Source organism: Excalfactoria chinensis, chromosome 3 (assembly GCF_039878825.1).
Source record: "Excalfactoria chinensis isolate bCotChi1 chromosome 3, bCotChi1.hap2, whole genome shotgun sequence".
Classification (NCBI taxonomy): Eukaryota; Metazoa; Chordata; class Aves; order Galliformes; family Phasianidae; genus Excalfactoria; species Excalfactoria chinensis.
Genome location: NC_092827.1, coordinates 31213913 through 31227922, shown reverse-complemented (window position 1 = coordinate 31227922; position 14010 = coordinate 31213913). Strand labels below are relative to the sequence as shown.

General features: G+C 40.1%; 1 protein-coding gene across 7 annotated transcripts in view; it reads right to left on the bottom strand.

Annotated features, from left to right (window-relative positions):
• The window catches only part of DOP1A (DOP1 leucine zipper like protein A), a 65356-nt gene extending 52297 nt beyond the window's left edge, over nt 1-13059 (bottom strand). For 6 of the 7 annotated variants that reach the window (XM_072330844.1, XM_072330843.1, XM_072330837.1 and 3 more), the window contains exons 1-4: nt 12933-13059; nt 3691-3882; nt 2304-2485; nt 166-336 (exon numbers count right to left, since the gene is read on the bottom strand). In XM_072330844.1, coding sequence (XP_072186945.1) covers nt 166-336; nt 2304-2485; nt 3691-3828 — 491 coding nt within the window. In that variant the 5' untranslated portion in view covers nt 3829-3882; nt 12933-13059. Of the gene's footprint in view, nt 1-165; nt 337-2303; nt 2486-3690; nt 3883-4738; nt 4853-12932 lie in introns of those variants that run through there. The other variant, XM_072330839.1, reaches the window with a different exon arrangement.
• Nucleotides 13060-14010: the final 951 nt, after the last annotated feature.

Genomic DNA, 14010 nt, shown 5'->3' with positions numbered 1-14010 from the left:
AGTTCGTAGTTTCTCTAGTTCCTAACATGCTATACATCTTCAGAACCAAATTATAACACTAGATCTACTTAATGCCAATTCTCTTTATATCTACAAATATTTAATGAAAAGTTGAAAGAAAAAAAATAATCAGTCATATTGATTTATTAGCGTATCCATTCTTACCTTTCATAATATTCTGACCCCTCCTCTAAACCAGGCAGAATTCCAGTTAACAGTCCTTGCAGACCCGGTTTCAAAGTTTTCCCCAAAGGGAGATAGTAAATCTCATACAGACTCAGTAACGTCGGCTTGACAGACATAGCGGCATTAGCAAGGAGTGGAAATAGCCCAGAACTGTGGGGAAAAATATGTGTATGCATATATATGTTTTTTGAAATTGCTCTAGTGAGACAGTTTATGTTTCCAACTGTATGGGAAACTGTTGATCACAGCCTGAACCTCTGATTAACCACCTGAGGCAAGCAATGAGTCAGCTGTGGGAGCACAGGTGAAGGTAATTCAGCTGTGCTACTGGAAGGGGTGGAGCTTGGCTCCACCTCTCCCAGATCTCATTTAAGGGCTGACTACCACTAAGGCAGGATCTTCTTTTGGAGATCACTTCTTTGTGGAGTTTGCTGTGAACCTTCAACATCGGTGAGCATTTTCCATTTATTATAGATTATCTTTCTATCACGATAATATTTTGTATAAAACATCTGTATAACCTCTATTTACCTACTGACTGTATAACTGTACAACTACAAAATACTTACAGAAAAAAAAAAGTTTTAGCATTTAACTTGAAAAATCAAAATTCATAAAAGGAGCAAACAATCAGTTAAACAAAGGAGAGCTTTCTACGTAATGAAAACATTTTTGCTAGTGGTACTGAATATAACTAATGATTACAAATAACATCAGTAATCAAAAATATGTGCATATCAAAATGCAATCATCAAAATCATTGATGACTGATGTTAAGAGAATGAAGACTCTTGTCTGAAGCTCTTTTTTTTCTTCTTCAGACTGTCTATTCATCATCTTCTCTACATGACATAAAATATATGCCTGTAGATCTACTATTAAAAATCATTTTGGATACAATTTTTATAGATATTACTGAAAGCCTTTGTATAACTGTATAATCTATTTTCGCCTTTATCCATAAGAAATGCTGTCCTGCCATTCTCAACTGTTTTGTTTTTCTGTTTTCTGTAGAAAAGCCCTTTTTGTTCAATAAATGAAATGCTATTTCACAGTCTTTCTTTGTAAGGCTACTACTCATCCCTCAAGATGCTTAGACACAGTCATTCTGCTTACATGAAAAATACTGGAATCTTTGATAATGCAATAATGTAAATGCTTTAGTCTCCCCCAAGCATCAACAACAATGGCTCTTAGTTACATTACACAAGGTAGCATTTTTCTCTGTCCTAGAACTTACTGTTACTGAGATACTGCAGCTACTGAATCGAAGCACAAACAAAAAAAAATGAGCAACATGTTCAAAGAAATTTTTAAGAAATGATAACCAACATAGAACTGAGATTCTTCCTTCCAAGAAAAGGCAACTATTTGTGAGCATATTGCCCACGCAAGACAGAATAGGTGAATTTAAGGTATACAATTTGTTTCTGAGCATTAATGTACACTTCTGCTACCTCATCAATTTGAGACCCAACAGAATTCTGATGAAATATCAACCTCTAGGGCTAGCTGAAGATTAAAATCCACATGTGACTCTGTGTGCACGCATCAGCATACATATGGATTTCTTGCATATAAATAGCTAACATCCTGCTTTCCATCTGACAGAACCTGCTGGAGGTTTAGGAAACATATTTTCACAACACCCTCTTTTCAAGGTTCTTTCACCTTCATTATCTTCAATCCCAGAGACAGGCAGCAAGATGTTTTGTACTTGCCCAGCATTCTAACAAAAGAAACAGTACTGTTGCTTTGATAGCTCAGAAGAGTAAGTTTCTTGTAATAAGCTGTACTCAAATAATGGAAGAAAAGTAAATAAATGTTAATACCTCAATTACTGTAGATATTTGCACAAAGTTTTGTTTATTTCAGTGAAGAAATAATGAATTCCAGGTTTCTTAGCAAAAGAGAGCTTGTTCCCAGGGAAATTTAGGTAACCTGTACGTCTTCTGATATACAGTATTCAGAAGAACAGTATTACACAAGCATCAGTAACTTGAGCAAAAAAAAGTTGATTCTTGCCATATAACAAATCAGTATTATTAACATAAAATGCAGAAAACCAAGAGAATTTCAATGATACATTTGAAATATGACTGTTTAAACTGTAGTACCTGTAGAGGAAAAGATCTTTGGCCAACCGTTTGGGTCCAATGATTTTGAAGATGATTTCATATGTTTCAAGAGCCTTCCGATGAACTCCACCTGGCAAAGCTGGATGAAGGCATTGTGCTAAGCGTTTTCCTATAGTCAGCTTTTTAGGGACTACCTGGTACTTTGCATTGTTCTGTAGTACCTGATGAACAAATCAGTGCATTAAGAAAAACAGAACAAAATGGGGAAGTTAAACATCATATGCATGTTTTCCAAATCAGTTCCCAAACATGGCCAATAAGTCACAACACACAACAAACCGAGCTTTTTCTTTGCAATGCCTCTCATCTGTACAGTACATCCATTACAACTGGAAAGGTCAAGGCATTCAAAACTTCACTTGCAGTAAGTTCTGCACTTACAACTTATTTGCAGAATTTTACTAGGCCTTTTCTGCCATAATCATGCTATGGCAGCTCAGGACAAAAATGACAGTCTACATTCATCAAAAGACACTGCCAGTAGTTCAAAAGAGAACTACTAAAATTATCCCCAAAGAATTCACAACCAAGTGGTTCAAAAGCTCTATAAAGGCAACGTACAAGAGTTTAACACTGCCTAAACCTGCGTGAATACTTCAAGACACAGATTTATACTACCATCTTTATATTATTCTTTCCAAATATCATAGCTTTCTCTATGAAAGGCAGTGTTTATACAAAGTAACTATCCCACTGATATTGCCAACAATATTGCTGATGTTGATTTTCCATAGGATTAAAAGTACAAAACGCAATTACTTCAGACCTGTATTTTTCTGTACTAAATTCTGTAGAGCTTCACATTGGCAAAAAATACACATGTAAAGGGAACTTTGTGACCCTGACTGAAGATGCCTAGAAACTCCTCACCAGATTGATCAGAACAAAATCTTACAGAATCTGTATGCATTTGTAAGTAGCTATTAATAGCTATAGTCCACATTGAGCATACTATTAGCATGAATCAGAATAGCATTCTCTGGTCAACAAATAGTTTACAAATTCTGTAACTCATAAACCATATTAAAATATTCATATTTAAACAGGCTTCTATTTTTCACACCATTTTAAGTAAAATTAAATGAGATCAAAAGTACGTGTTTATGAAAAACATGTTGCACTTAGTTGCACCAGAAACACAGACAACATTCCCTCTTACTTATGATAAGAGAGCATTCGACTGTAAGATTCAGAAAGTCATTTGCTTGATTTTATTGCTCTCTGCCCATACTCAACATACATTTCAAATTGTAGAATATTTGCAGGCATGTTGGCACCCTGCTGAAACCTTACTCTTTTGTATTATTTATTGTACACTCCTTGTCAGTTCCTGAATTTTTTCCCCAGAGGCACCCGATGGACATACCTTGTTCAGCTTTCCAAGTGCTGATATTAAATCTGCCCATTCACTGGAATATTCAAAGTTCTTCAGTGCTTTGTCAACTGCTGCTACATAGTTTCTATACTTGGAATCTGTCAGTAGCTCCAGCTCCTCTGTGTTCATCCTCCCACAGTGTCCCCACTAGAGACCAGCTTGTAATTCATGTACAATCATTACCTGTTCAAAATACACAAGCAAATAAAAACAGAGACACGTGACTAAATCAATTTCATTCAGAGAACGAGACATTTTCCTCAGGAAATGTATCACAGAAATATCAAACTGAAGTTAGGCTATTTAAAGCAAATCCTACAAAAAAGCATACATACTGCCCACAGATATTTAAAACAGGAGAGTATATTTATAATCAAATCCTCTTAAAAAAGTTAGAAACACTTGGAAAACTAATGCCTTACCCCCAAAAGCTTTATATTCTAAACAATACAACAAGAGGATTCTTATTTTTCCCCACCTTTGAGCCAGTCCATCAGCAGAAGGAAAAGCAAACAAAATGACAACAACAAAACAAACAAAACAAACCCCACCAGCCCTTCTGAAAACAGAGAACACCATTTTATTTCTTTTTAGAATTACTTCCAAGTAGAAGACCGAAGCGCGCACATAAGTTCACACATTATTCTGAAGCACTTTCATGCCTCAGCCCTTCTAGAGCACTCATATTCCAATTCAGAAATACCACTCTACTCAGCCTTTCTTTTATTATCGCTCACACATACCAGAAGCGTAAGTCTAACAGTGCCCTGTAATCAGAGGCTTTTGAAATGTTCCCTGTATATTTTAATCGCGCACTTTTTACACGAGGTAACTAAGATGTTCTTGTTCATGACAGTTCTATTTTGTGAAACAGCACCTCATAAATGATTTATGCCCTATGAAAGTATTTCATGAAATTCAATCACTATTTTTATTTTCTTTCCACCCACCCCCCCCCTCTCTCTCCCCACGCACACACACTTTCAATGCTACTTCAGCCTCAAGCACTTACGATCCATAATGGGAAATTCAATTGTACCATTTCTATGAAAGGAGACTTCTGAGTCCCTTCTATCTGAAGCCATTTGGGAACTCTCTGATATTCAACTTCTGAAAAGACTTCACACTCAACAAACGCTGTTCTCCACCGTCTTGATTAAAGGAAAGCAGGAAGAAAATAGTATGTGTGATCATAGAGTGAAGCAGATAAAAAACAACCATGAAATAGCAGTAACAGTAAAGAAATTGCATTCACAAGACTGCCTACCAGGTACAATAAATAGCAATCATGCTGAAAACAACAGCTTTAGTGAGATCTTTCATCATGACTGAAGAGCCAGCCTCATTGGCACCAATTCTTCAAGCAGCAGTATGGCAAAACAGTGGCAATGTTTGAAATCAGAAGCGTCTATGAAATAACAGAGCAGAAAGACTAATAGAAATAAAAAATGATTGTCTGATTTCTGGTGGTTCTACAGCTGAGGGATATAAAAATATATTTTTTTAATTCTACTAGGTAAAGTTCAAGGTTTTGAATGAGTTAAAGAAGACTGAAAATTCAATTTGTATTATTTCATGTAATAAATGCAGCTATGATGTGGATCCAAAACAAACTTTTTTTTACCTTTTATCATATATTGTCAGTTTAAAACTCCTAATGAGGACACAAAATCCTTAAATTTATATTTTAACTACCTCTTCTTTCAAGCAGAACTCTACCCAAAACAGTGTGCTATTTCCTAACTCCATCAATAGCTCTCATAAGAGCTCATCACTGTCTAAGCATTGAAGCCTTGGTTGGGATCAGCTGCTCACCATTTGCAGCTGCCTGAAAGCCAACTCTTTAGCAAATTCATACAAAAACCCTCAACACTATAAACTGTAGTGGTACTTGTAGTGGAATTGCTAAGTCATGGCCTGAAACAGTGATTGAGCACCTGGTGGGAAGGCAAAGCCAACCCAGGGGAGCTCAGCTGCATGCAACAAACCTGCGTGACCAGAAGGGGTGAAGCCCCCTCCCCCCCCCTCCCAGACCTCATTTAAGGGCTGGCAGTGGAGGTGAGAGTATCTTTTTGGAGATCCCTGCCACATGAGGCCTTCTAAAGGTAAGCAGTTTATCTCCCTGTTTCTGTGTCTGCTGTATTTGTGTTGTCCTCATTTCTTGCAGCCCAGGATTGTGCCAGCCCACTACTGTCGCTGTACTTTTCATCACGCTATAGCATTACAGTATGTTTTCTCTCTTCAGCACTCCATAAGGTAAATGTGAAGAAAGCGTGTTCCAACATCTCTAAATCAGACAGCCATAAATCAGACTTGAAATGTCATGGCTGTGTCAAGCTTATCAGATAAGTACTCTAGCAGATTTCTGCTCCCTTTTTTTTTTTTTTTTTGTGTCCCTGTACTTAGCAGTTGCTTCTGAAGATCAATCCACACGAATCCATCTCTAACCCTCCAGAGCCTCGTTTTTTTTTTTTCAGAACATTTTATAAAAGTAGTATTACTTTAGTCAGAGGCAGCACAGCACCATACTAGGTAGTGCAGAGGGAACCCTAAGATGCCACTAACCACCAACCTTCGTGTCACAGTACCAGATGCTTTCTGTCTTCTTCCCTCATTCTATTGACCTTATCTCTTTGAGAACAACCAAGATTCCACACTACTTTCTTTTAGTTTTGTTTCTGCTTTACTTCTCAGGTTGTTCTTGCTCTGCTCACATCTCAGCATTACAAGGAAAGCAGCAAAAAGAAGAAAGTACTTAGTTACAGACAAAAGGAGTAAAAGTCTAACAAAGCAGGAGTGAATAACAAGGTCTACACCTACTACCTTTTTGCACTTCTGGTTCTGATGTCAGGCTAATGACAAATTGTCTCCAAGGCAGAACAGAAATGCAGAGTATTATTTCAAAATATATTCTGAGTGCTAAACCAATAGTTTTCCTAATATCCCAATGGCACAAAAGACTTAGACCTGATTTTTTTACTTAAAGGTTTATTCCATGTGGTTTCATTTTATAACAACTATATTCTCTTTGGATTAAGGCCAGAAAGGGAATAGTTTTGCTTTGAAACAGCTATAGAATACCAACAGATTTCTCAAAGAGACCATAGCAAGGCTGCCAGTATTTGATCTCCAAATGTAAAGTAAAATGTTAACACTAAAAAGAAGAAAAGACCAACGTACAAAAGCAATATGATTTTCCTTCTCCCAGGCACAAAGGATTGAGGAAGAACTTAACACAGCGAATAATGGTTGGTTTTTGGTTGTTTCTTTTTTTGAGTCCAGAAAGCATCATTATCATCTTTTACTCAGCTAACACATAAATGCAGCCACTTATGGCTGAGTGAAAAACAGGACTGTCTTCCTGAAGTGCTTGAAGAATCTGAAAGCCAACAATTTGGATTGATTCAAGATGATCAAAGGTCAAACAAAAACAGCAGAAGTTATTTGGTGAATCAAGCTATGGAATGTACAGCAAAAGAAAAACAGATAACCAAAAAGCAGATAAGAAAGATTTCATATTTCACAGTACTGCTGTTTAATTTTAAGCTGTGCCCACATACCAAACTGATAACCACAGAAACATTTTTATTTAACTGTACTTAACACAAAGAGATTTGAATACACAGAGAACACAAGTCCTTTCCAATTATGACTAAATCTGTTTCTAGAATTACAGAGTCCTCATATTCAGAATGTGTTAGAAACAGATCTTCATGCCTTTTGCAGAGCAGCTTGAGCTTGTTGCTTCAGCCAGCTGCTATTAAATACAGCGATGAAAGATGTAAAAGATGAGGTATGAACTATTTTTCCACAGAAAAAAAATGACACCCGGTCAGGTGTTCATATTCTTTTTAATGTCATTATTCATATTGACAACTTCTAAATCAACGTGAAATGTTTTTCTGAGAGACTTTCTCATTTAATTCTTGTTTGAACGAGAGAATCAACAAACATGGCCTGTAGTACAAAGACTAAACAACTAAATGGATGTGCTCCCTACTGGCTTCAGAATCTATGAAACAAGCTTATCACTACATTTAAAAGAACCCAAACACCTGCCCATACAAACACGGTAATTATTTTCTTCCTTTATATACATGGGAAGTCACAGAAGAAAGAACAAAAGGTTCTCAGTTGATCAGTGAGAGAATTCCAATGGGAATAGATAAGATATGCAAGGTGTCCTTCCTGCTTTTGCTCTTTTATGGTATTCTAGAGTCTGACATACACCAGATATAAGTTCATCAAGAGTAATAAGTAACAAGCTCAAAAATTCTTAAGGAACATCCAGCAAGCCTTTTGAGTAAACAGCTTCTCTATTCAGTATTTAAGGACACAAATCAAGATCTCAGATCTAGAAACGGTCAGCATTTCCTTCTTATTCAGATACACGTTTGCAGGAAAGAAAGGCACTCAGAATTTGACCTCTGCTGTTTTGACATTTTTGCAGAGTTTTCTTCCTTAAATTTCATTTCACCTCAGCTTTACACAGTCTTTATAATGAACTGAAAATCTAACAGCAAAGCATCTGTTTAAAAAAAGAATAAACAATCTATGTAAAGGTATTTTCTGATTGTCTTCTATAGTAGTGTAACCTTTATTTAAACCCCCGTGCTGACATTTCAGTAATTCCAATGGCAAGATATAACATTTAAGTATTGACTGATTTAAACATGAAAAGTAACCACTCAGAGTAAGTCAGTCACTGTGACAATGTCAAGACAAAGGGGAAACATTAAATCCTACCTCAGAAGTATAACACATGTAGTCCATCACCTATTCCCTGCAGCACAACCAATTGCTACCAGGCTGACACTCGGTATTGGGCTTACCATGCTGTATTAGTGCAGCCTTTTTCAGTTGTCCACAATCAAATCGACAACGTCACAGTTAGCAATTACAAGTCCGTATACTGGAAAACAGGCTGTTTGTGTTACTTTGAACAGAATATGGAAAGTATTTATCTGACATAGCTAGATCCATGGTAACCACACAAATTTGGAAGGCTGGAGAAAACAGCAGGAAAGTGAGTGCTTGTGCTGCAGTGTACGTGCACCTGCACCCCTGCTGTGCATCACTGCTGCCTCTGCCCACAGTGAGCTCCATGCTCTCCCTGCCATTGTCTATGTACTCACTCGACTCCCACCCACCCTACTGTGCAACAACTGGTAGGTTCATCATTTGAAAGAGCCACCTTCTCTCCAGGTATCTGAACACAGGAACAAGAAAAGGTTTCTAAAATGAACTGCAATTAATTTTTGCTTTTATATGTTTCAGCCCCATTGCCTCAAGTGGCCATTACACCCTTAATTGGAAAGACTTTAACTACCTAGCTCTTCTGACCTCCTCCAACCGTTTACTGACTGCAGACTTAGCTTGAGGTATTCTTTTTCTCTTGCTTACGCTTTACTGTCAGCCAACTAATAAATCCAATTAAGGCAGTAAGGAAGTTTAAAAACAATACAAACAACAACAACAACAACAAAAAACACCACAGCAACAATAACAACATAAACCCATTTAAACCCAAATTTGTACTGCATTTGCTTTAAAGAAGAGTTCGCCAATTCATACATACATTTCAGCCTGGAAAACAACGAAGAACCACATGAGTTTCATTGCTTTACATTGAGTTACCACCTATACTCCTCCTCAGAGAGGAGCCTTGCTTCCAATGTAACACTGAGTTCACATTGTGACATCTTCAGCATTCCATTACTGAATTTAAAGCAAAATCCACCAACTTGAAATAAATAAATAAATAAATAAGCCTGATCATGTATTCCTTTATTCATCTATTCTTTTTCATTCTTTGCTCACGATAACTTTAAAATTGAAGAATTAAACAAAACTCACCCATACCTGTTGTTCTAATACATAGCTTCAGGTAAGTTTGGCATTCTGTCTCTGTTTGGTTGTGGTGCTCAGGGATATGATTTAGCAGAAGGTTGTTAACAGTTAGGGTACTATGGTTAGGCTGTGGTTGGACTTGATGATCTTCAAGGTCTTTTCCAACCTGGGTAATTCTATGATTCAAACAACCCTGATATTTCTTTTTGGTGTTCACAAAAATGTTTGTCATAAGTTCTCCATACTGAGTCTTACCAGTGTCACATTTGGGTAACACTCTAATTTCCTTTCTTATACTTTGAAATCTTAATTCATTTATTTCTCTTTCCAATTGAGTTCTATCTTTTGATGCCCATTTAAATTCTGAAGTAAGCGTGCATGCCACGTGCATACCCACATATAACCTAGACTGTAGTTGTATTTCGCCATGTGTTTGATCACACATGTTCAGGAGATGGATTACAGAGAGCTTTGTAAAGTAGAGTCTTCTTATGACCGCTCTGGAAACAACTCCATTGGACCAGAACTTGTTCGCCTTCTTGTTCTCAGAAGTAAACCAGAAAGGACATAAATGATTACATTCTCTCTGATTTATAAAGATACTAGAAATCAAATTAGATAAAACACCTTTCCTTAGCTTTGCTTTTTTAAAAAAGGACAAGTGTCTAATGTTCCTCCTGGTTACAGAAAATTGTACTAATGGAAAAATCCATCAGTGTCTCCAGTTATGCACGCTCAACTACACAGATACTCTGAAATCTCTCTAGTGAGAAAGCACATACCATAGTCTGAGGAAGAGGAGGCTGAGGGGAGACCTTATTGCTGTCTTCCAGTACCTGAAAGGTTCTTACAGTGAGAGTGGGGCAGGTCTCTTCTCACTACTGACTTGTGACAGGACGAGGGGAAATGGCCTCAAGCTGCGCCAGGGCAAGTTTAGGTTGGATATTAGGAAGAACTTCTTTACAGAAAGGGTGGTTAGGTACTGGAATGGGCTCCCCAAGGAGGTGGTTGAATTGCCATCCCTGGATGTGTTTAAGAGCCGTTTGGATGTGGTATTCAGGGATATGATTTAGCAGAGGTTTGTTGTTGTGGTACTGTTTTGTGGTTGTTTTTTTTTTTTTTTTTTTTTTTTTAAGAGATAGGCTACTGGTTAGGCTGCGGTTGGACTTGATGATCTTCAAGGTCTTTTCCAACCTGAGTAATTCTATGATTCTATAGAATAAACCACATTAGAATAAACTGATAAAAATAGTGTTGCATTGACCAGTGTTGCAAAATCATCTCCTGAGTAGTTTTGGTGTTGCATTCTTTTTTCAGATACTGGGGACTAATAGTTTATTCTTCACCGTTTCTCACCCATAGCTTGGGGAAAAGAAGAAAACTATTTCTATTACTTATAGTTTAAAACATTCTCAGCTGCAAGTCAAGGCAGCACGACTATTAATCTGAAAAACAATTTAAATGCATACAAATAAATTCCACTGTATGAAGTTCTGCTCTTCCATTCCATACTTAAGCAGGTGCTCCCTCTTTTTATTGTCTCTAAATTCTGTCTCTTCTATTTCCTATTTATCTCAACTGTTTTCAAAACATTTTCTTTTTAAGCAACAACAAAGGTAGAACAGTAATGAACATTTTCAGTCTCACCCAAGCAACCCTCCCCCGATAAGTGAGAAGACTCTACAAATAAAGGTGGGAAGCAGTAAAACCGGTCAAGACAACGAAGCCAGCGATGAACTAAGAGAATCATTCCCCCTCCCCTTATTTAATTAAGTAATAATGGCAGATGAATACAATTCCACCTATACCAGACAGACTGCATTCTTACCAGTTTAGTTTGCAGTGCATGTGATGAGTGTTTCTAGTGGTCAGTACAGTATGCCAGCATTTGTGCACAAAAAAAGCACTGCCAAAATAAATATAACCTCTCCTATGAACATAACCATGCACTAAAATGTACAGCCACAGCCCTACTGGAAGACGTATGCTTATTTATTTGTGCAAGATGCTGTTTAAATACCTGCTGTCACAAGCATCACCAACAGGTTGCGAAAATATGACATTCTGTAAGTCAGAGATGCAGCTTTCTTCACCCATTTCTCATTGATAAGCTACTTAGGTTCCAGAAGTGCCTATTCTCGTTTCAGTTAGAAGAAAACCAGGAATTATGCTGCTGACATTTTGCCTTTTTCTAAAGTGGCACTCGCCCTCATTCAACCATGTTATATTGAAGGTGACTGTACTTTTTGGATAACCACAGCGTTCAGACATCACGCTATCATTAGATGTGCAGAGGAATATTACCATATTTCAGCCTGTTTTATGGAAATGTATCCATATTTAAAGGACATTTGACAGCTAGTCCAGGTAAATATTTAGATACATAGGCATTTAGAACAGATACAGATGGAGGCCTGGCAACAAAATTACAAACTACTCAGTCTTACACAGAGCCCTGGTTACCTGCAAACATTTAGGACACTGTGGCTTAACAGTCTTCCATCCGTTCCCACTCCTGTAGGCAGACCTCAGGTAAACACACTGTGCGGTTATCTGTGACCTACAGCATTACTGCACATGGGAAGAAGGTACAGGAATGCTAATTGCTCAGCAATGAGAATGCAAGGACTCTCCCAAAGCAAGCTCACCAGAAGCACTGCTCACCTCCAGCAGATTTTAGGATATTTAAAGAGCCTAACTGCTTAGGCCTCTGGTTATTATAACAGCCATGCAAATGTTATTTGTAAAAATGTGCAGCACAGAAGCAGTCCTATGTTTATCAAGTGGGCATCACAAGATACAAGGCATCACCAGACGAAATTTAACCACCACAAGACCTAAGGCCACTCCAGCATCAACAGATGGCAGTTTAACCCCTTGCTGCACAAACGGCTGACACACGACATTGCCCACACATCCTTCCAAACATCACACACTGCGGCCAGCGGAACCAGAGGCCAACAGCTCAAGGTCAAAGCGGGACATCCCCGAGCTCGGGCCCGGGGAGGAGGACGTCTCCCCGGGCAGGATGGCTGCCCCGCAGGCACGGCGTCGGCCCGCCCCTCAGGCAGGGCACGGCCGGGCGCCGGCGCTTCTCACCGCGGGGCCCGCTCAGCGCTACCGGGCAGCCGGCGGGGCGCAACGGGAAAGGCCGGCCGCCACAGGTGAGCTGCCGCACAGCGCACAGCGGGCTGGCCGCTCTCCCCCGCACCTGCTGTCCGCTCTCGGGCGGACGCGCCGCCGGCCCGGCCTTCCTTGGCGAGCCGGTAGGGAAGGCAGCGGCACACGGGCCCGCCTGCGGGGAGAGAAGGGCGAGTTCGGTTCCCGCTGCTCACCGAAGGGGGGAAGGGAAAGAAGAAGAGAACGACGGGGAGCCGCCTTACCTCAGCGACCCCGCCGGAAGAGCCGCGCCGCCACCGGCCGCCCCGCGCCACCCTGACAGCTCCCGGCGTGCCCCGCGCGCCGACACACCGCGCCGCCTGGCGGAGCGCCGCGTCAGTAGCGGGTGGGGGTGCTGCTCACATAGAGCCCGAGGGGACTCTAAGCGCTGTTCTAAGTCTGCTATAGCTCGTGGCTTGTGTTAACAGCCGGCAGCTTGAAGGAGCCCGGCTTTGTTCTCCTGGTGTGCACAAATGGGAATCCCTTCCTCATGGAACTGTTTGAGGACTGCACAAATTCAGATTCAGCTCTGGAAGGCCCCTGGTTCCCTGGGATATTGGCGGGCACTGAGTACAGCCACACAGCCTGTGTTTCCAACTGAAGCAGTGTGTTTGCCCTTACTTTTTGTTACAGAACAGTACAAAAAGCACCTGAGATTTAATTCCTACCCAGAAGTCAGCAGTGTATATAGGTCCTCTTAATATGGGGAGCAACTGCTTAGGCTGAGAGTGATAGGACAGGGGGGAATGGTTTAAAACTGAGAGAGGGTAGCTTGAGTTAGATGTCAGGAGGAAGTTCTTTGCTCAGAGGGTGGTGGCACAGCTGCCCAGAGAGCTGTGGGTGCCCCATCTCTGGAGGGGCTCGAGGCCAGGTTGGATGGAACCTGGGCATCTGAACTGATGGGGGGAAGACCAGCCCACGGCTGGTGACTTCAGACAACAGGAGAATGCTGTCTTCTCTACCTGCAGATCTGCAACTGGAGAACAGGCTCTGTGCTGTGGTAGCAGATGGCAGGATGAAAGGCACCTCTTGAGAAGTACTAGAGCTCTCCAAGCCCTGTGCACATGGCAGCACCACTATAAGGAAGCAGCAGCTGGTGACTCTACTGTGGAGGACAGACACCTTCTGCTACCTGGGCTTTTGGCCTACTGCCCCCAACTGGAACTCTTGTATGAGGCTGTGTGACAGCTTGTGATTCAAGATCCGAAGAGAGACTGCTAAGAGTGGCAGCTTGGCAGCCACTTACCTGATAAAAAAAAAACACATAGAATCATTGAGGTTGGAAAAGACCGCTAAGATCAA